At 38.5% G+C, this 21,398-nt stretch overlaps 1 protein-coding gene across 1 annotated transcript in view; it reads left to right on the top strand.

Moving 5' to 3' along the window:
* The window catches only part of pdlim2 (PDZ and LIM domain 2 (mystique)), a 62,072-nt gene extending 51,834 nt beyond the window's left edge, over positions 1-10,238 (top strand). Inside the window, exons 8-10 of the mRNA XM_058389930.1 lie at positions 4,910-5,049; positions 7,157-7,268; positions 8,957-10,238. Coding sequence (XP_058245913.1) covers positions 4,910-5,049; positions 7,157-7,268; positions 8,957-9,149 — 445 coding nt within the window. The 3' untranslated portion in view covers positions 9,150-10,238. The remainder of the gene's footprint in view (positions 1-4,909; positions 5,050-7,156; positions 7,269-8,956) is intronic.
* The last annotated feature ends 11,160 nt before the right edge of the window (positions 10,239-21,398 follow it).

Genomic DNA, 21,398 nt, shown 5'->3' with positions numbered 1-21,398 from the left:
GGGGTGTGTGTTTGTGTGTAAATGAGCTTCGGCTTACGTACGAGTGTGTGTACTCTCGAGCCAGTTTTAAGTGTGTGTATGCGTGTGAGGTTGCTACTGAAGCCTGTTTGGCTCTAGCTGTGAAGATCTTGCTCTGTGTCTTTGAGGTAAGTGTGTAACTTTTATTAAGCACAGGTTTTGGAAGTGTCCTGCGTTAGCCAGTCAGTACAAGCACGTCTTTGGCTTCTCCTCTGTCAGCTCTTTTTCAACAGCTCTGGTGATGTCTACTGTTTTGACTGGGTTTTGTTTAAAGCCTGTTTAGCTGGATGTGTTTTCACAAGGTTGCAACCATGCACCAGCAGCCTGCAGCAGCTACAGGACAATAGATTTCGTCCAAACATCATCAGAAAACTAGCTTAAAATGCCCAGGCAGCTCATCAGTTATAGTGCTTAAGGTTAAGGTTTTTGTTCTGTCTCTCTGTCCGGACGTCTTTCTGCTTTCTCTGGTGTTGACGTCAGTATGTATGTTCTTGGGGATTTCGATGGTGTACCTTGCCATCTCAGGGCAGAAAGCGAGTGAAGGAGGAGCGAGAGGAGAGGAAAGGGATAGCTCGGGAGGGCTCGCAGACGAAAAAAAAAGGGGGGGGGGGGATGGACTACTCTCGAGTCTGTGGATCTGGATTCAATTTGGGGCAATTTTTCACAGAACATGGCTGTGTCCAATCTGGATCCGGAGATTTAGAGCCCATCCTCGTCCTCCTGCCTATCCGTTTATTCATCTCTCAAATCTCTCCTTCCATTGCATTTATCTATCCACCCATCTCTGTCTATCTCCAACTCTCTGTGTATACATCTTTCTGAATGTTTATACACACATCTCTCTCTTTTTGTATCTTTCTAAATAAATCTATCGATACTTCTGCTTGAATCGCTCTCTCTTCTCTCCATTAGCTTATCATCTATCAGACCTATCTATCTATCATATTTCTCTCTCAATAGTCACATCTTTATATTGCTATACCACATTGCTGATGAATTCTCAGCTCTGATTGGTCAGAATGTGTGATAATTTGTTTCTCAGTCTCCAGAGTCCATGCTTGTAAAGCATTTGGACAAAGCATTTGGATTTATTAATTTTTTAGTTGGTAAATGATTGCATTGGCAAATTGCTGGTGCTATAAGTGGAACGAAACACTTATGGGCATGATTACTTTAGGGTGGTAACTATAACACTCCTTCATATCAGTTATCTTATTTTTCTTTTTCAGACTTATAAAGCTTCTGTATAGAACATTTTCAGACTGTGTGTGTGTGTGTGCACCCCCCCTACATATAGGTGTATGGCCCTGGAGAAGTAATCACATGTTGTCAGAGCCGTCACATTCTCTCGTCTCTCATTGCTCCCTCCTGCATCTGTTCTCTCGTTCTGATCTCACCCTCTACGTGTCTCATGATAGTTTCTCATTCCATGTTTTCAACAGACAGATCTGACCGAGAACACATTCACATTGAGAAAACATGCAAAGCATCGGCTGCTTGTCATGCAGGTTTCTAGGGGTGACGACCACACCCACATACACAATCAACACCTGTCTCTGGAGCAGCAGCAGCAGATATTACACATCCTCTCTCTCTTACACACACTTAAGAGAGTTTATACTGGTCCACTACCTAACATTCACTGCTTTTACACCCCCCTGGAGATTTGCAGCAAGACGGCTCATAATGATGTCCTGCTAAACACATACGGTCTTTACATTCTCAGTCGAATCTGACCGGTATGATGGCCATGCATCGTAAACCAGGCAAAAGCTTTACTGAGGTATTTTGGTAATGCAAAATGGTTACCCTAGATTCAAGATGGTCATGATTGTATGAGGTTTTTTCTACACCAGGTTTTGACAAAGCTGCTGTTCTAGAAAATGAATCAACACTTTCTGGCCAATCAGAATCCAGAATTCGAAAAGCCATATAAAAAGTTCAGTATTATTTTTGGCCTGTTATTGTTGCCAAATACTGAAGGAAAAAAAAAATAGGCTGAGCCCGCATGTGTTTATATAAATACTGTCAAACTAACACCAGTCACGTCCTTAAGATCGGGACAAACGAGTTTACATAGCACGTGTGTGTGTTTTAGCTACAGGCTGTTTGTTCTATGTGGTGAGGTGGTAGCCTACTCATTATTCCGTTCTAATTAGCCCCCTGCATGTGTTCAGAATCCGTGCCAACCCCAACCTGTAGTTTTGTTTCAGTAAAACAGCGCTGAAGAAATCGCTCATAAACCTACCAACTGCCTCTAATCAGCTCTCATTCCCGCTTTCACTTCTCTCTGCTTTCTACACGCACTCCGTCTCAACCACTTACATCACCTAAAACCTGCTGTTAACCACAGAGGCATGAAAGGAGAGTTCATAGGAAGGAGAGGGGTGAGTGGAGAGAGTGAAGTCATGAAGAGAAGAGGTATCATCTTGGTGTTTTTGTTTTTTTTACGGTTAGAAATGCCTGACCATGAGTTGGTGAATATGGAGGACTGGAAAATAGATTCCTTGTCACACCTGAGAGATGAAATCTTTGAAACACAAAGCCTGCTAGACGCCATGCTAGGGATGTTACGGTGTCAAAGGTGTACGATTGGACGGTTACCTACTTTCCTGATGCCAATTGAAACAAATTTGCAATCCATTCAGATTTCTTATCCAATCAAGTCTGTCCAGCTGTGATTCCCTTAAATATGCAGGTAGGATATCTCTTTCTCTCTGCACAGAGGATGTAGACACCACTGGAAAAACCTCTTCGACTGTTATTCTTGCTGCTGCATCTAGCATGTACGTTACTTTATCATAAGAACACACTGCTGAGGACCAGAACTGAATGAGGGAAATATCTATTTTTGGCTAATCTCTGCTCTACACTGCCATGCAAGCTGGATTTTTACCGACGACACGATACATTCTGGACATATGAGAGACTTCATGGCAAGGTCAGTCTCAGAAATAAGGAAAGAACAACGCAAGAAGTTCCCAAGTGGTGTAACGGAAGAGTTTGAATCCTGACGATGCCACAACCATAAATGGCTGGAATTGCCAAGGCATTATGCCACTAAGCTTAATCGTAGGCATCTGTGAACTCACATATGCAAAAGAAGGCAGATAACACAGTATGTTAAAAAAGATGATGTCAGCTGGCTTCACAGGAAGGATTTCCTTAGATTTCAATCTCCCGAGTTTTGTAGCTGCAGTACGGTGATGGCTTCATAGCAGTCAGGCTGGAAAGGGAAAATTATATAAAGAAATCCCTCTAAAAAGGAGTTCCTTTAAATGACACTACCAGCACGTGTGTTTGCAAATGTGAAATTAATACCACGATACTGTGAAACATTGAAACCGTCATCATACAGTGAAAAGTTTAACCCATAACGATCATAACCCAGTCACACATGATCACCAGACATCCTTTATATTTCTCTTCGATTCATTAATATACCAAAATATAGCTGCCCTCAAACAACATTTATTCCAATCTGACGCACTGCAGGTCACTACACGAAACTCACACATACATTATGCAGAGTTACGGCAGAGTTTCAGGAAACGAGCATTGAAGGTTTTGTTCGGCAAGTGCTATCGGATTTCTTCTCTTTTCCGCCGTCGTCTCTTTATTTTAATATTAATCCAGCCATAACTCGCATGACCCTGAGGGCAGAACAATGCAGTATCTCTTCAACTTCACTGGATTCTGGTTAGCATCAAATTAGTGCTGGCGAGAAGGCTGTTCTCAGGCATTTCTCAAAGGTCTCTTGTTCCAAACACTGGAGGAAATGGTTTGAAACAAACACATGTTTTCAAAGGAAAGGGGCCAAGCGCTGATTACAGAACCTGTGGCTTTCTCTTTTCTCGGAGCACCGAACGAACACTTCTTTATCCTGCCGCTCCGCTACGACATTAAAGGCTCATGTCAATCGTTTCTTATCTTGGTGATGACAGAAGAGGTGAAGAATGTCGGCGCGATCCAGAGCGCACTGATCAAATACTGGAAGATGAAAATTTGATGAAAATCTTTAAAATTGTCGATAATGACTTTGGTCCTCATGAGCAAAACCCAAAAAACTGGGATGATACCCAAGCAGGATGAGTAAACGCTGCAGTATTCACGTGTAGCCACAGCGGCCTTTATCCTTTATTGTCTGTCTTTATAGATCATAGAAACAAGTGGTGAAAATCTGGCGAAAAGTGCAAATCTTTCAATTGATCCCACATTTGAGAGAAAATCATGTGAGGAGAACGTTTAAATAAATCCGATATGCGAGAGGCTTTATTTTTTTTCCACCCTCTTGTCTGGAACTTATTCACAACTTCAGTGGTTTGTTGCCATTAGCAGTGTATACCCACAATATACATCTTCAATCCTGTTTTGACAGGAGTGTGTTTTCTTTTGTTTGTTGCCTCAATTCATCACCTTGAAAAATGATGAGGCAGATTTAATTAAAGGTACAGTAAGTTTGATTCCCAGGACCTTCACAGGCTTTTGTTTTCGTAACGTATTTTTAGCAGTGGTTTATGCATACCAGTCGTCCTGTATGATGTCGATCAAGCTCTTATCAGTCTTTGCCATGTTGATGTGCAGCAGAGACTATACAGGCGTACAGGCTTTTCCATGAGCCAGAGTCGATGTGATGAGGTAATAAGATCACTGCTCTAGGCCCTGTTTTCCCACAGCACTCATTTCCTTTTGGCGTAAATGTAGCGGCAGTGCTGTTAAACCTGAGGAATATAAATGTCCATCATGATTGACTCATAACAGCAAACATACACTACCGATACTGATCTGTCTGTTTAATTTGGATTTCAGACATTTGTTTCCTAATGATTTATTTCCCTTCTGTTCCCGTGTCTGTCTCTTGTCTGTCTGTCCGTCCGTCTCTGTCTGTTAGCTCGGACTTTGCGATGCAGCGGTTCGACCGTGAGTCAGAGGTGTACAAGATGATTCAGGAGAACAAGGAGTCACGTGCGGCTCCTCGCCAGTCCAACACCTTCAAAATGCTGCAAGAAGTGTTGGAGGCTGATGAGAAAGGTAAAACACACACACACACACACACACACACTGTGAAACTGTCTGAATAAAGAAAAGTCCAACATGTAAAAAATGGGCCAAGTCACTGCAACCTTTTGTCCAAATGAGTCATTGAGTAACCTTTTATTACCTGTGTATTAAAGTCTGTATTTTATCTGTGACGTCAACAGTAATACTTGACCTTGAGGTCAGTCTGGGCATGTGTGAACGTGTGTGTTGTGCGTTCCTCTCGCTCTTCTTATGACTGTGCAGCAGTAACGCTTTTATGATGCAGAAATATGATCTGCTTGTCACATCAGGCTTCTCAAGAGTTCGAAGAATAAAGGGCGTGGAGGTCAAATAGGGAAAATTTGCATTTTACACTACCGCTCAATCACTTGCATGTTTCAGCTATGGTGAAAGACTCCATCAGCCAATCCATCTTGTGGGAGATGCTCCAGGAAGCATGGGGTGAAATCTCATCTCATCAGATTTTCTTGAAAAATCGACAGCTAGAATGCCCAGGCTGTAACTGCTGCAAAAGGTGGTTTTTTCGATGAAGGCAACATTCATCTCCTCCATCAAAATCATTATTTCTAACTCTGACATGTCAGCATGCCCTGTTCTTTTGCTATATTTTCTATTCAGACTAATTTCGTGTGTTTTTCCTTGGAAAACAATAAAATCCCAAACTAAACTGTAAATTATTATTATTTTTCCCCCTCATTTAGGACATTATTATTCACCGGTTTAAGAGATGATCCATTACATAATCAGACACCACAATGCACAGTGTAAATTCCCCAGCGTACGTGAATTCCCTTAAACACATTTTAACCATCTAAATTCAAATCCTCAGCTGTCAACACTCCGATATCATCCTAGAAAACAATTATCTTCATCAGATGCATATTTTATTACTCTGAGCTGTTCGTTCTCAGCGTGCGTCTCTGCACAAAGGAACTTTTGTTCAAGAAATGTGTCTCCTATTTACTTTGTTGCATTCTCCTCTGAACTCGCAGATGAAATATTTCGTTTCACGTCTTATTTTAAATGTGGTCATGAAAATTATTTGCCCAAACTGTTTGTGACAAAACGAGAGTGCCTTCGAGGGCCCTTGACGTCACCAGTTTAAGCGTTCCAGCGTTTTTTGTGCTGGAACCAAACAGATTTGCCTGATTTTGTTGTGGAAAAGCATGAAACAGTTTGACAAGAATTGGACATATTTTAGCATTTAGTCACTCAGCTCTTTTGTGCAGCACACAGGATGATGGATAAAGGCTTTTGTTGTCTTTTTTTAAAACTTGAATGGTAGTGGATGAATAAAATGCTCGGTTTTTTTGCAGTTTGCTGTTAAAGCATTTCCAGTGAGTGGATTCCCAGTTAAAACATTGTTTTCCCAGTTAAAACTTCCATTATTTTATTTTATTTTATTTTATTTTATTTTATTTTATTTTATTTTATTTTATTTTATTTTATTTTATTTTATTTATTACATTAATTGTTTATTTATTATTAAATTATTTATAAATTTTGTTGTCTTTTTTTAAAATCATGAATGGTAGTGAATGAATAAAATGCTCAGTTTTTTGCAGTTTGCTACTAAAGCATTTCCAGTGAGTGGATTCCCAGTTAAAACATTGTTTTCCCAGTTAAAACTTCCATTATTTATTTAATTTATTTAATTTAATTAATTAATTATTTGTTTGTTTGTTTATTTATTTAATTAATTGTTTATTTATTATTTATTTATTTATAAATAAAGATTAAAGTTTGTTCAAGAAATCATTATTCATATTGAATGATGCCTAGGTTCTGGCTGCATTATTTGCTCAACAATTACATTGCGCCCCCTAGTGTAGAATTTCTGTTGAACTGTGTTTCAAATTCGTTTAATACTAAACTGAATGACCGGATTTGATAATGTTGGTGAAGGAATTCTGTACAACGGTTAAGCAACCTTTGTTTAATCGTTAGCAGCTCTAATCAGCACCATTATAAAAGCAAGGTCAGTCAGTTCACCCGTTTCGACATGAGATGACCGCTTGATAAATGACTGAGGTCCAAATTTTTAGGCTATAGATTTAATTGTGTATATTTTTTATCTTTTTCTTTTTTTTTTAAACAGAGGCTGCGCTGATGTTTCCAGGAAAGCTGTCCCCAACCCCACCGAAACCAGTGTCTTCTGTCGCTGGCGTCCAGAAATACCACACCTGTGAAAAATGCGGCAACAACATTGTGTAAGAGAGACACGCTTATTAACGCTCACGGGTTTTCATCCTATACACGGCAGTAAATTAGTCATGACATGCAGCAGGGAAAAAAACCGTTAACACCCAAACGCATGTTGTGTCCTGGCTTGTTGTTGTGGTGCGCGAATTTATTGCCTAATTAGAGATTAATAAGTTGGTAATAAAGCACGTAATGTTGGTTAAGCCTGGGGGTAATGCTGTTCTCATAATTCATTTACCTTTATACACCTGTGAGAATCAGAGCTGCATCACTGCAACAACCTCATACTGACTCACGTAGGATTTTGCGTGTGAAGGCACTTGTTATGCTGTTAAAGAAAAGGAAAGAAGATAAAAGCACGCCTTTGGGTGTGAGGACGTGTATTCAGTGGATACCATTTTAGGTTCAAATACAACTGGCTCTTAAGATTATTATTATCACCAAGATTAATATTTACTGGTCCCACCATTTCTCAGGGTAAGAGGTAGGTATACATCTAGACTTTCTTCTGTTCTGGCACCAAGGTGGAGGAACGAACCTCCCCTAGAGTCACTGGCCGTCTTTAAGCGATGGATGAAGACCTACCTCTTTCTGGAACACTTTAAACTAGCTCTTATTTCCTCTGTTTATTTTATGTGTTGTATGTTGTGTAAAAAAAAAAAAAAAATCCTCCCAACATAGATATATAACTCCCAACACAGTTTTTATTTTATTTATTCATCTATTTTATTTTATTTTATTATACTTTGTTTTATTTTTTTATATTTTTATTTTATTTTATATTTTTATTTTATTTTATTTACATTCCCTAAGTCTGTGACCTATTGAACCAGTGTTAATGTATTCACTGATAGAGGTTTCAAAGCCCTTTTTACATCGCTCTGGATAAAAGTGTCTGCAAAATACCAGAAATGTCATGTTAATAAATGGGAAAAGTATTTATTGTTGTAAATAAGAGAAATCTAACATTTACTTGAGGTAAATTAATTGGGGGAAAAAAATGATAAATTATATATTTTAACATTGAATACATGTATTGAACTTGATTTTGTGCTTTATTTTACTTTAGTGCATCTGAATGACTACATGGTGCGAATTACATTTGTATTAAAAGAAATCGATGTTTTGTTGTTTCAGAAATAAAAAATAAATAATATTTAACAGTTCATAATCTGCTGTGGTAGAAGCGAAATACATTTACATTTCTGGCATTTGGCAGACGCTCTTGTCCAGAGCGATGTGCAAGAGTCTCGGTCAATGAATACATTAACACTGGTTCAACAGGTCACAGACTTGGGACACCATCAGCCTAAAAACTGTATACATACAATAATACATAAAACAGACAAGGAAAAAGAAGAGCTAGTTTAAGTACTTCAGGAAGAGGTAAGTCTTCATCCGTCGTTCGAAGATTATCAGTGACTCGGCTGTACAGAGATCTAGGGGAAGTTAAATAATAATAGTGAAGTCTGTAACTATTATTCCCATTTATTAACCCATTATTGGTTCCTATAACAGCATGCACAGTCGTGTTATTCCTTACACAAATAAATCCTAGAAATCTGTCCATTTTAAAAGCTATAGCAGAAATCACTGAGGTGTAGAAAGAATACAAGGCTTTTGGTAGCTTCAATCTGGTGGACATGATTTCTGTGTTTAGTGTGTAATACGTTATTTTTTTGGGGTTGTGTTCCAGTACCCAGGCGGTGAGGATCATCGACGATCGTTTCCGTCACCCCGACTGTTACACGTGCGCAGATTGTGGCCTCAACCTGAAGATGCGCGGCCACTTCTGGGTGGAAGACGAGCTGTTCTGCGAGAAGCACGCACGCCAACGCTATCAGGGGCCCGGTGCGGGCTACCGCCACCCCGTCTCCCCTCACCACTGAGCCCTCCGCTCTCTCTCTCCCTCCATCCTTCCTTCACCTCCCTCACTCCTTCCAGCACAGAGAGCACAGCGAATCCTGAGTAACCTGCACAGAACACGCAGCATTCCTTTTGCTTTAGAGGAAGAGCGCCCTCTACCTCTTTCAAGCTGCGTGCGAAGCTTGCTAGCTGTTGACTCTGGGAGGGGATGACGAGGTGTATAAACCAGTTCAGCAATTATCCTACACTTTAAACCTTCCCTGCAAATTCATCACATTGTATTAGGCTTCTCTATTTTTTTTTTTTTTTTTTCCGTTTCAGTATACACGATCTCTCTTTATCATGGATCCATTTAAACATCTTTCTATGTTCGGTTTGGGTTTTCACGGAACCTGCTTCGGGACTTCGTAATAGTCATCACAGGAAATGTATAGTGCACACGGGACCGGTTTCCATTGTGTGTTTGAGTGCAAGGTCGAATTTAAGGGGTTTTTGAGTGATTTATCGCTTTCTTATTAATAAAAAAAAAATAAAAAAGTATTCACACGTACAAACACACTCATTCTTGTACAAGCACATCCATGGAATTCAGGGCTGCTCAAACCCCAGGCCCAAAAATGATTCATGCAGCACATTCCAGCCCGGTGACTTGAGTAGTATGTTTTTGAGCAGCCCTGATCTATCCATCCTTTTTCATTTACTTTTTTCGTTTTCATTCATCTACAAGGGAAATGATTATCAAAGCAATACTAAGTAATAATGTTTGTGTAAATATGTGTATTGTCTCTTTAAATGATTATAAATATATTAAATAATAGTAGACAGGGTTGTATGTTTTTCTGTGCATGTCATTCTTCACACAAGACTTTGATATATGACCGAAATGAGAGAACGAAAAAGCCAGTTTATTATTATTATTATTATTATTATTATTTTTTTTTTTTTTATGTCCTGGCCTTCACACAAGTGGCATATTTTCATAAACACAGAACTCCACCTCTGGTGACTTGTTTGATGGAAAGAAAAAAAAAAAGATTGTTGTGAATTGTAATGTTAGCTGTGCTTTCTTCACCTTTTTTTCCTTTTTCAAATATAAAGTTTACTGATGTAAATGATCGAGTGAGAGTGAATGCTTATTCATTAATCTTTGATTTGACATTGTGGTGTTTCTTATAGTATTTTTAGTTTTATAATGGAGATGTTCATCATAACAGTAATGGTACGTTCCAGAAATTGTGGACACTGTACACATTATAAACCTCCCTGTTATCTTTTTTTTTCCGAGAGATCCGTGAAATTTGTAGCTTGCAAGTTCACGTATTAATTGTTTTTCTTTCTCAGAAATTTCTCTACAGCATGCGGTGTCCATGGTCGCCTCCTCTACAGCCTGGTTTTTATTTATCTCATGTTATGCACATGATGTCACTTGTGTGGTTACTTGCACAGTTTCTGAGCATGACATGTTGAGTTTTTTCCATCAGGGGTTGTTTTGTTCTGAAATGATCTGCCAATAGAATATGGTTTATCTTAAAATGAGTACAATTGTTCGGAAATGAGCTTCATACAGTATTTAGTATTTATTCTATTTGTTTTTAGAAATAGGAGAAAAATTGCTTCTATATATATATATATATATATATATATATATATATATATATATATGGAAGCCATTTTTATATATATATTCTGTATCACCAGAGTGAGTTAATTCTTTTATTTAAAGAAGTGATTGGCCAAGTCGCTGTGGCTATGAAATCCACGTTAGATTCATTGCTACTTGAGCGTATAAACTCAAGCTTGTCTGCTCCTCATCTGATCACTAGAGGGCCACAGGGACACAGGAATGAAGAAAGCATGTATTCTCTTATGCGATTATTTTTTAATAATATTTTTATTATTAGCCTAAAACCAAACTTTAAAACCAGTGCTTCTGTAATTCAAGCACAAACCTTAAGGGTGAGTAGTCCTGCAAATTTAAATGAATTCCAAATTTCACAATCAGCCCTTTAAACAACAATGATGTCAACAATGAAGTCCAAATTTCAATTTCAGTGAGGAAATTAAAGGTTTTTTAAACTAGTATTAGCAAATACACTATATTGTCAAAAGTTTTGGGACACCCCTCCAAATCCTTGAATTCAGGTGGTGTTTTTAAAGGGTTCAAGCGTGGCCCCTTAGTTCCAGTGAAAGGAATTCTTAATGCTTCAGCGTCATACCAAGACATTTTGGACAAAAATTCATTCTCTCAACTTTGTGGGAACAGTTTGGGGATGACCCCTTCCTGTTTCAACATGACTGCACATCAGTGCACAAAGCAAGGTCCATAAAGACATGGATGAGCGAGTTTGGTTGTGTAGTCCAGCGCGGAGACTGCGAGCCAGGTCAAAACTGGGACGTCTGCCTTTACATGCACATGAATGTAATATGGAGTTGTCCCGCCCTTTGCAGCTATAACAGCTTCAAATCTTCTGGGAAGGCTTTCCACAAGGTTTAGGAGTGTGTTTATGGGAATTTTTGACCGTTCCACTAGAAGTGCATTTGTGAGGTCAGGCACTGATGTTGGATGAGAAGACCTGGCTCACAGTCTCCGCTCTAATTCATCTCAAAGGTGTTGAGGTCAGGACTTTGTGCAAGCCAGTCAAGTTCCTCCACACCAAACTCGCTCATCCATGTCTTTATGGACCTTGCATTGTGCACTGGTGTGCAGTCATGTTGGAACAGGAAGGGGTCATCCCCAAACTGTTCCCACAAAGCATGAAATCGTCCAAAATGTCTTGGTATGCTGAAGCATTAAGAGTTCCTTTTACTGGAACTAAGGGGTCCCCCAAAAAACAACACCTGAATTCAGTGATTTGTAGGGGTGTCCCAAAACATTTGGCAATATAGTATAGGCAATATGTTTAACTACAGTCCATACTAACGCCCTGAGAGAGAGAGATTCCCATAATCTTGGGAAAAACTGAACTTTGTTGAAGATTAATGTTTTCTGTGGAATTTTTCAAATGTGTCATAGGAATGAGTTTTTAATGTGGGAAGCTAAAATGTAGGTTTTTAAGACTCCTAGAGAAGGATGTTTCGAGTTTAAGATTTACATTTATTATTTTTCTCTTGATATATTATTTTAATGATTATATTTCAAATTAATGTGTATTTCTAGTGGGCTGGGACTCAGGCAAACAATTCATCTGTTTATCTTTTCAGTCATTTATCTGAAACTTACTCGTATATTAGTAAATGAAATATAAGTGAGACAGTAATAGCACCCCAAGTTCAGTGCTTGTATTCATGCACACGTCTTCAATGCTACCTAAACTGTTTTGTCAGAGATGAATGACCTTAACTTTCCCTTCCTTCAGCCTTCTAAACCCTGTCTGGCTAACTGGAGCTTGCTTAACACTGCCCTCTTGTCTGTGTGTCCGAGTTCCACATGTGCTAACAGACATCTCTGCAATCAATCTTTTCCCAGAAATCCCCGTTGAGGCGCGGTGCTCTGACTCCATCTAACAGCAGGAAGTGTGCTCCACTGAGTAGCCTAATGGGTTTGTAATCAGAAGGTTGTTACTCCCTGATGGGACTGTGTGACTCCTGCAGGCTGAGGCTCTACACCGCACAAATGAGTCAAGTGGTGCTGGTGACCTCTCGCACTCCTGCAGTGGTCAAATATTTTCTCCTGAACAATAATGGACTTTCCATTTATTTTTGAACCTAGCCACTGAGGACGTGTTCAGCGTGCTAATAAACGTGCTAATGCTAATAAACGTTCAAGCAACAACAAGAGTACAAAGCAAAACACACACCCTTCAACAATCATCCAAAGAGATATAAGCAACCTATAACAAATGATATAAAATGATCCATAATGTGGATTAAAGCAAACACTAGCACCACAAGGTGGCAGTGTTCTTTCACTCCATTTCTGACAGCGTTTGAGTTTTCACAAAGAGCTGTTTATATATTTGTTGGCTGCCTCTTCGTATTCTCTGTGAGGAAGTGATGTCACTCCAAAAACAGACGGATTGATTAGCTTTCCCAGAAACAGAATTTTCGGATGAAGGTTTGTCTTTCATTTCCTGAAGAACATTCTGGAGAACCTGATGCAGCTCTTGGGCAGACTTGGAGACTTCCTCAGACAGCCTTCATGATGTTTTTGTCTAATCCAATGGTCTATTGTTTAAAGACAAAACACTATAAGATATATTTATGGATCTTGCACAAATAGTTATTTATCCCTAATGAGAAAGCCTGAGGTGAGGGTGGTGCCTGAGAGGAAGAAACCTTGAGAGGATCCAGGCTTAGAAGGGAGCCTCATCCTCATTTGGGTGACACTGGACAGTAAATAATGCAGAAGTAAATGTAATGTCCTTTCTAAAACAGCAACCTCTCTTGAGGAACTAATAGATCAGTGTAGTTTCTGAGTTCATTATATACAGCACTATTTCAGCTGACCGGTGCAACAGCAGGCCAAAGACGGCTAAAGGACTAAAGTGCTGCTGTGTCGATTTTTAAGGAAAAATAATGATAAATTCTTGCTAACTATTAGCAGGTAGTCGCCTGGAAAAGGAAAGTTTAGAAATCTAAATCGAAACTTTGTTTTTAATTATACAGTACTGTATACAGCTGTAGCTGAGGTGCAATTGTCATTATTTTTCAGAGGCACTGAAAACAAAGGCAATGAAACAGAAAACAGTGAAACGAGTCATGAACATAGGCGATATACACCAGTCAAACATAACATTATGACCACCTGCCTAATATTGTGTTGGTCCCCCTTTTGCTGCCAAAACAGCCCTGACCCATCATGCACTGTATATTCTGACCTTTCTATCAGAACCAGCATTAACTTCTTCAGCAATTTGAGCAACAGTAGCTCGTCTATTGGATCGGATCACACGGACCAGCCTTCACACCCCACGTGCATCAATGAGCCTTGGCCGCCCATGACCGGTTCACCACTTGGACCACTTTTGATAGATACTGACCACTGCAGAATGGGAACACCCCACAAGAGCTGCAGTTTTGGAGATGCTCTGATCCAGTCGTCTAGCAATCACAATTTGGCCATTCATCAAACTCACTTAAATCCTTACGCTTGTCCATTTTTCCTGCTTCTAACACATCAACTTTGAGGATAAAATGTTCACTTGCTGCCTAATATATCCCACCCACTAACAGGTGCCATGATGAGGAGATCATCAGTGTTATTCACTTCACCTGCCACTGCTCATAATGTTATGCCTGATCAGTGTCTATAACGTAAAAATGGGCTGGACGCAACAGCATAAGCTTGACAATGAAAGATGCAGAAGCCAGTGCTGGTTAGGGCACAGGTATGAGTGCTGAGATGCAGGGGATTGTGGGTAATGTACAGTCATCTAGTGTCGATTATATATTGAACTACATCATGGTAGGTGAATGGACTTTGGGTGCCTGAAATCTTTAACACAATTTACTGTATATGTCTTAATTAAATAGACATGATAGGTCATAATTCATCCATATTTAACTTCCCCACATATAAATCAAACACAACTCTTTGTTTAAACACATTTTTCCACAAAGCAAGGTCCATGAAGACATGGATGAGTGAGTTTGGTGTGGAGAAACTTCACAAAGTCCTGACCTCAACCGATAGAACACCTTTGGGATGAATTACAGTGGAGAGTCAGAGGCCAGTTGACTGGAGTGGAGAGGCCCCCACACCAAACTCACTCATCCATGTCTTTATGGACCTTGCTTTGTGCACTGGTGTACAGTCATGTTGGAACAGGAAGGGGTCATCCCCATACTGTTCCTACAAAGTTGGGAGCATGAAATTGTTCAAAATATCTTGGTTTGAAGCTGAAGCATTAAGAGTTCATTTCACTGGAACTAAGGGGTCAAGCCCAACCCCTGAAAACCAACACCTGAATTCAATGATTTGGAGGGGTGTCCCAAAACTTTTGGCAATATAGTACACCCTAAGCTTAGGGATGATGAGGTGACCACAGATGAGGTACTGTAGAAGGAGAAAAACATCTGTTTTTGCTAGCATGTTAGTTTAATTGTTTTCATAAAGCGGTTTTATGGCAGTGTTATCAATATGGGGAGATTTAAGCCATCGCTGTTCCAACTACCGTCTGACATCATCTAAAAGTGTCACAATCATCAATATATTAGCACAAATAATACTGAAACTACCCCCTTCCCCCTCCCCTCACAGAAATTGGTTCCTGTTTACACCACTTGGATGCAAGCCATACGATCAGCACTTGCCATTTACTACATCCTGTTGCATGAGGAATGAAATGAACGTCATTTTCAAATGCAGTTCATTTAATTGGATTTAATTGGACCACTACACTGCTTTCTGGTCCATCTCAGCTTCGCTGCATACTTCTGAGCATTAACACAAAGATAAAGATCTATATAATGAATAATGACGTACTAAAATGACGTGTCGATCCTGACTTGTCATGTGTTTTTACTCCATTTTTCTACATTTGCTCAACAGCACAATAGTTATTGTGGGCGATTTTCCAACAGCAACATGGCTGCACTTTCACACCTATACAGCCTTTTGTTGCATTCTTGTCCTCCACTGGATTATTTTTCCTCTCTTCCCCTTCTTCCTGCCTCATTCCCTCAATGTTCCCTTTCTCTAGTCCACCTGGAATGGACTCCAGATGTGGAACGAAGGCAGAGATTGCCTGTGCAGCGATACGAGAGAGAGAGAGAGAGAGAGAATGTTGGAACAACATAAAAGTTTGTCTGGATGCCATTAAGTACAATTTGATGTAATGTGCAGTTTCGGGACGTGACATTTTTAAAAGGAAACTGTGCACCAGATGAGGAAGATTTGTGGGATCGGTGGGATGGGTGTGTCCTAAAACCAACCTCTGCACTGACTTCCGCGCTACTTTGGCTACATCCCAAAGAGCATCCTTTCTGTCCTGTGGATGTCAGTTCTGGGTTTTTATTTTAATGTGACAGAAGTATAACGTGTGTACACTATTTAGTGCGCTATGTGGTTTGGGAGCGTAGCCACAACATAGAGCAGCAACAACAAGAGGCTTTGCTGGTATATTAGACTGAATACAACTGCTCCATTGTATGAACCAGTCGCGTGTCTGAGCGCGGCACGGAGAACACACACGTCAACCTCAATCAGGCCTCTGCATCCGTCTGGCTCTCTCCCTCTGCACACCTTTTCACGTTTTCAAAACACTGCCTTTTTTAATGTCCACATGCGAGCTAAGGTTTCCAGTTTCCTTTGCTTCTCGTATATATATCAAAGGGGATCTTGTTTGAAAAATAAAAAGCTGCGGGTTTTAAATAAAACAAGACTGTGGACAAAGGTGGACTTTGGAAAAACCTTCTCCATGGGTCAGATTGATGATATCAGCTCATAAATATCACATTATCTGCCTCCGCACGCACGTGGAAACTAAAATGGCTTCTGTTAATCATTTTTGCTGAACTAACACTTTTCGTGTCTGATGACAGGATTGTGATACATGTCAAACACGTACAGAAAGAGATTTATTCCTATTCTGTGCCTTTATACATTATTCCTCACAGATCAGAGCGATTTGTTACATTACCTCGGTACCTCAGTTGTGTGAAAGCTAGGCTAATACAGCCGTTTGTGCTGAGCTAGCAGTTTTTCATTTCTGATAGCAGGATTTTGCTATGTTTAAAATAATAATAAAACAATCCCAAAAGCCGTTTGTCCTTATTTCATGCCTTTTATGCGATATCTCCACCTTTCACGCTTTATACTTTACTCCACAGAGATCAGAGCGATTTGTTACATTACCTCAGTACCTCAGTTGTGCGAAAGCTAGGCTAATACAGCCATTTGTGCTGAGCTAGCAGATTTCATTACCGATAGCAGGATTTTGCTATGTTTAAAATAAAAATAAAAAATATACAAAAAGTGTTTTGTTCTTATTTTGTGCCTTTTATGCGATATCTCTACCTTTTACGCTTCATACTTTATTCCACAGAAGTCAGAGTGATTTGTTACATTAACTCAGTTGTGTGAAAGCTAGGCTAATAAAGCCGTTTGTGCTGAGCTAGCAGATTTCATTTCATTTTTCTCAAAATAAATAAATAAATAACTAAAGACAGAAAAATGTGTTGGCAAACTTGCTCAGAGATCGGGTTGGCTTACGTTACCTCAGCATTGTGAAAGCTATAGGCTAATACAGCCATTAGTGCTGAGCTAGCAGCTTGCATTTCTGACGGCAGGATTTTGATATACAGTATTTCAAATAAAAATAAAATAACTACAAAAAGTGTTTCGTCCTTATTTTATGCCTTTCACGCTTTATACTTTATTCCTCACAGATCAGAGTGATTTGTTCCATTACCTCAGTACCTCAGTTGCGTGAAAGCTAGGCTAATACAGCCGTTTGTGCTGAGCTAGCAGTTTTCATTTCAAACAAACAAACAACAACAACAACAACAAAACAGTTTTGGCCCTATTCTGTTTTGTGCCTTTTAAGTGTTTGGCAAACTTGCTCTGAGATCAGAGTGGCTTATGTTACCTCAGCATTGTGAAAGCTAGGCTAATACGGCTATTTTCATTTTGCTAAATGTCTAAAAGAACCACAGAAAGACTTTTGCTAGTAGTTTGTACCTTTTTATGTTATGAGCATTTAGTGTGATTTGGAAAGCTACATCAATTATGTGAAAACTAGGCTAATCCAGTCATATGTACCAAGCTAGCATATTTCATTACAGATGCCTGAATTTGGGTGTGTTTAAAAAAATACAGAATTTTGCTCCACTCTGTGTCTTTTATGCATTTAGCAAGCTGCCTCAGAGCTCAGATTGACTTGCTATATCAATTTGGTTGTGTGAAAGTACAACAAAATTGCCTCTGAAAACAGAAATATTCATATTGGTTAGGGTTTATTGAGGGGCAATGGGGTTATTTTAGCTGAATCCAAATCAAGATCAATCTCTAAAAGTATGTTAAGAAATCATGCTTGCTGTTTATGTCAGAAGAGGAGCAGACGCTAACTTTGCCTGTAGCAAACATCATGGCATTATGTTATATCTCCTTCTGTGTGAACTTGGACAATTATATGGTATTTAAAACAGGTTTAGCATGTTGAACTTTAATCAACAGCGTGTTTTACGTGTTTAAATAATGACAATTTATCCGTTTTGGGCTTTATATATGTCTCATGTCTTCCACCAGCTACATCTTAATGACATAATTCAATTCTATATGCTTGTGTGTGAGACCGTGAGAAATCGGCACGTGAGGATACTGTCTGTATCTGACTTCGCTTCTTATCAGTTTGTTTCATGTATTAGATTTCCTCTTGTTCTCACACTCCATGTGCATTGTACACACTGAAGCCAAGCATTAATTCAGCATCGGATGGCTCGGTCGCACGCGAGGATCCAGCAAGGTGCTGTGAGCAACTAGCAGATGTCCTGCTGGGTCATAGAGCCTGGAGAGCAACATTAGGATACAAACTGAATAGCAACATTCATGGAGTTTTGTTCCGATGCAATGTACAGTACGTCAGGAGAAAATAGAGTCTCCCGTATTTTAAGCCCATTAGAAACTGCAGTGGGATCTGTTAGAGTTATTAATGTAGAGCCGTTGGTTTTGGTGTCAAATGTGGATCCACAGTCAGTTCTACAGATTCTGTCTGTGTCTGTGATTTATTCTTCACTGTTTAAACCTAGATGTGTTTACTGCATGATCATGTCTTCAGAAATGTCTTGAGAAACGTGGAGTGAGTTATGTCAGGCTTCAGCAGATGTTGCTCTGAAACCACTACAGCATTTTTCCTTCTCTGGAAGCTCTGATTCAATTAATACTTAGTTTGTGAAACAAATCAGCTGTTAGAACAGGAAGTGCTGCAACTGAGCGACATCACATCATCACCTTTACTCGCGCTAATGGTATTCACTACATTTCTTCTTTTCTTACTTCTTTTCTCTTTCTTATCACTTTCTTTCGTCCTTTTTCCATTTTTTTGCTTGTTTTCTCTTTCTTTCTTTCTTTCTTTCTTTCTTTCTTTCTTTCAGTCTCTGTCTTTGAAATAAAGAAAGGCAAATGCTGTCTTTCTTTCGTTCTTTCTTTCTTTCTTTGAAATTAAGAAAGGCAAATGCTGTCTTTCTTTCTTTCTTTCTTTCTTTCTTTCTTTCTTTCTTTGAAATAAAGAAAGGCAAATGCTGTCTTTCTTTCTTTCTTGCTTGCTTGTTTTTCTTTCTTTTTTTCTTTCTTTCTTTCTTTCTTTCTTTCTTTCTTTCTTTCTTTCTTTGAAATAAAGAAAGGCAAATGCTTTCTTTCTTTCTTTCTTTCTTTCTTTCTTTCTTTCTTTGAAATAAAGAAAGGCAAATGCTTTCTTTCTTTCTTTCTTTGAAATAAAGAAAGGCAAATGCTGTCTTTCTTTCTTTCTTTCTTTCTTTGAAATAAAGAAAGGCAAATGCTGTCTTTCTTTCTTTCTTTCTTTCTTTCTTTCTTTCTTTCTTTCTTTCTTTCTTTGAAATAAAGAAAGGCAAATGCTGTCTTTCTTTCTTTCTTTCTTTCTTTCTTTCTTTGAAATAAAGAAAGGCAAATGCTTTCTTTCTTTCTTTCTTTGAAATAAAGAAAGGCAAATGCTGTCTTTCTTTCTTTCTTGCTTGCTTGTTTTTCTTTCTTTTTTTCTTTCTTTCTTTCTTTCTTTCTTTCTTTCTTTCTTTCTTTCTTTCTTTCTTTCTTTCTTTGAAATAAAGAAAGGCAAATGCTGTCTTTCTTTCTTTCTTTCTTTCTTTCTTTCTTTCTTTGAAATAAAGAAAGGCAAATGCTTTCTTTCTTTCTTTCTTTCTTTGAAATAAAGAAAGGCAAATGCTTTCTTTCTTTCTTTCTTTCTTTGAAATAAAGAAAGGCAAATGCTGTCTTTCTTTCTTTCTTGCTTGCTTGTTTTTCTTTCTTTTTTTCTTTCTTTCTTTCTTTCTTTCTTTCTTTCTTTCTTTCTTTCTTTGAAATAAAGAAAGGCAAATGCTTTCTTTCTTTCTTTCTTTCTTTCTTTGAAATAAAGAAAGGCAAATGCTTTCTTTCTTTCTTTCTTTCTTTCTTTCTTTCTTTCTTTCTTTGAAATAAAGAAAGGCAAATGCTGTCTTTCTTTCTTTCTTTCTTTCTTTCTTTGAAATAAAGAAAGGCAAATGCTGTCTTTCTTTCGTTCTTTCTTTCTTTCTTTGAAATTAAGAAAGGCAAATGCTGTCTTTCTTTCTTTCTTTCTTTGAAATAAAGAAAGGCAAATGCTGTCTTTCTTTCTTTCCTTCTTTGAAATAAAGAAAGGCAAATGCTGTCTTTCTTTCTTTCTTTCTTTCTTTCTTTCAGTCTCTGTCTTTGAAATAAAGAAAGGCAAATGCTGTCTTTCTTTCTTTCTTGCTTGCTTGTTTTTCTTTCTTTTTTTCTTTCTTTCTTTCTTTCTTTGAAATAAAGAAAGGCAAATGCTGTCTTTCTTTCTTGCTTGCTTGTTTTTCTTTCTTTTTTTCTTTCTTTCTTTCTTTCTTTCTTTCTTTGAAATAAAGAAAGGCAAATGCTTTCTTTCTTTCTTTCTTTCTTTCTTTCTTTGAAATAAAGAAAGGCAAATGCTGTCTTTCTTTCTTTCTTGCTTGCTTGTTTTTCTTTCTTTTTTTCTTTCTTTCTTTCTTTCTTTCTTTCTTTCTTTCTTTCTTTCTTTCTTTGAAATAAAGAAAGGCAAATGCTGTCTTTCTTTCTTGCTTGCTTGTTTTTCTTTCTTTTTTTCTTTCTTTCTTTCTTTCTTTCTTTCTTTCTTTCTTTCTTTCTTTGAAATAAAGAAAGGCAAATGCTGTCTTTCTTTCTTTCTTGCTTGCTTGTTTTTCTTTCTTTCTTTCTTTCTTTCTTTCTTTCTTTCTTTCTTTCTTTCTTTCTTTCAGTCTCTGTCTTTGAAAGAAAGAAAGCCAAATGCTTTCTTTCTTTCTTTCTTTCTCTCTTTCAGTCTCTGTCTGAAATAAAGAAAGGAAAATGCTGTCTTTCTTTCTTGCTTGCTTGCTTGTTCTTCTTTCTTTCTTTCTTTCTTTCTCTCTTTCTCTCTCTCTCTCTCTCCTATTCATATTTTGCTGTTCGTGTCTTTATAGTCTGAACATCACAGTTCAGTAATCTTTTCTCACTATTTAGCGGAGAAGTATGCGATTGAGGACGCAGCCATAGTGTTCACTAACTCTGAAACTATTTCCAAAAGTTGTGCCTGTGCACTAGGACCCTGCGGCGGGTCGCGCGTGCGTGGAGGAAAGGGAATGGGGAAGGGGAAAGGGGG

The sequence above is a fragment of the Hemibagrus wyckioides genome, linkage group LG05 (genome assembly GCF_019097595.1).
Source record: "Hemibagrus wyckioides isolate EC202008001 linkage group LG05, SWU_Hwy_1.0, whole genome shotgun sequence".
NCBI lineage: Eukaryota > Metazoa > Chordata > Actinopteri > Siluriformes > Bagridae > Hemibagrus > Hemibagrus wyckioides.
The sequence above is the reverse complement of the archived record's forward strand: the minus strand, read 5'-3'. Positions and strand labels throughout refer to the sequence as shown.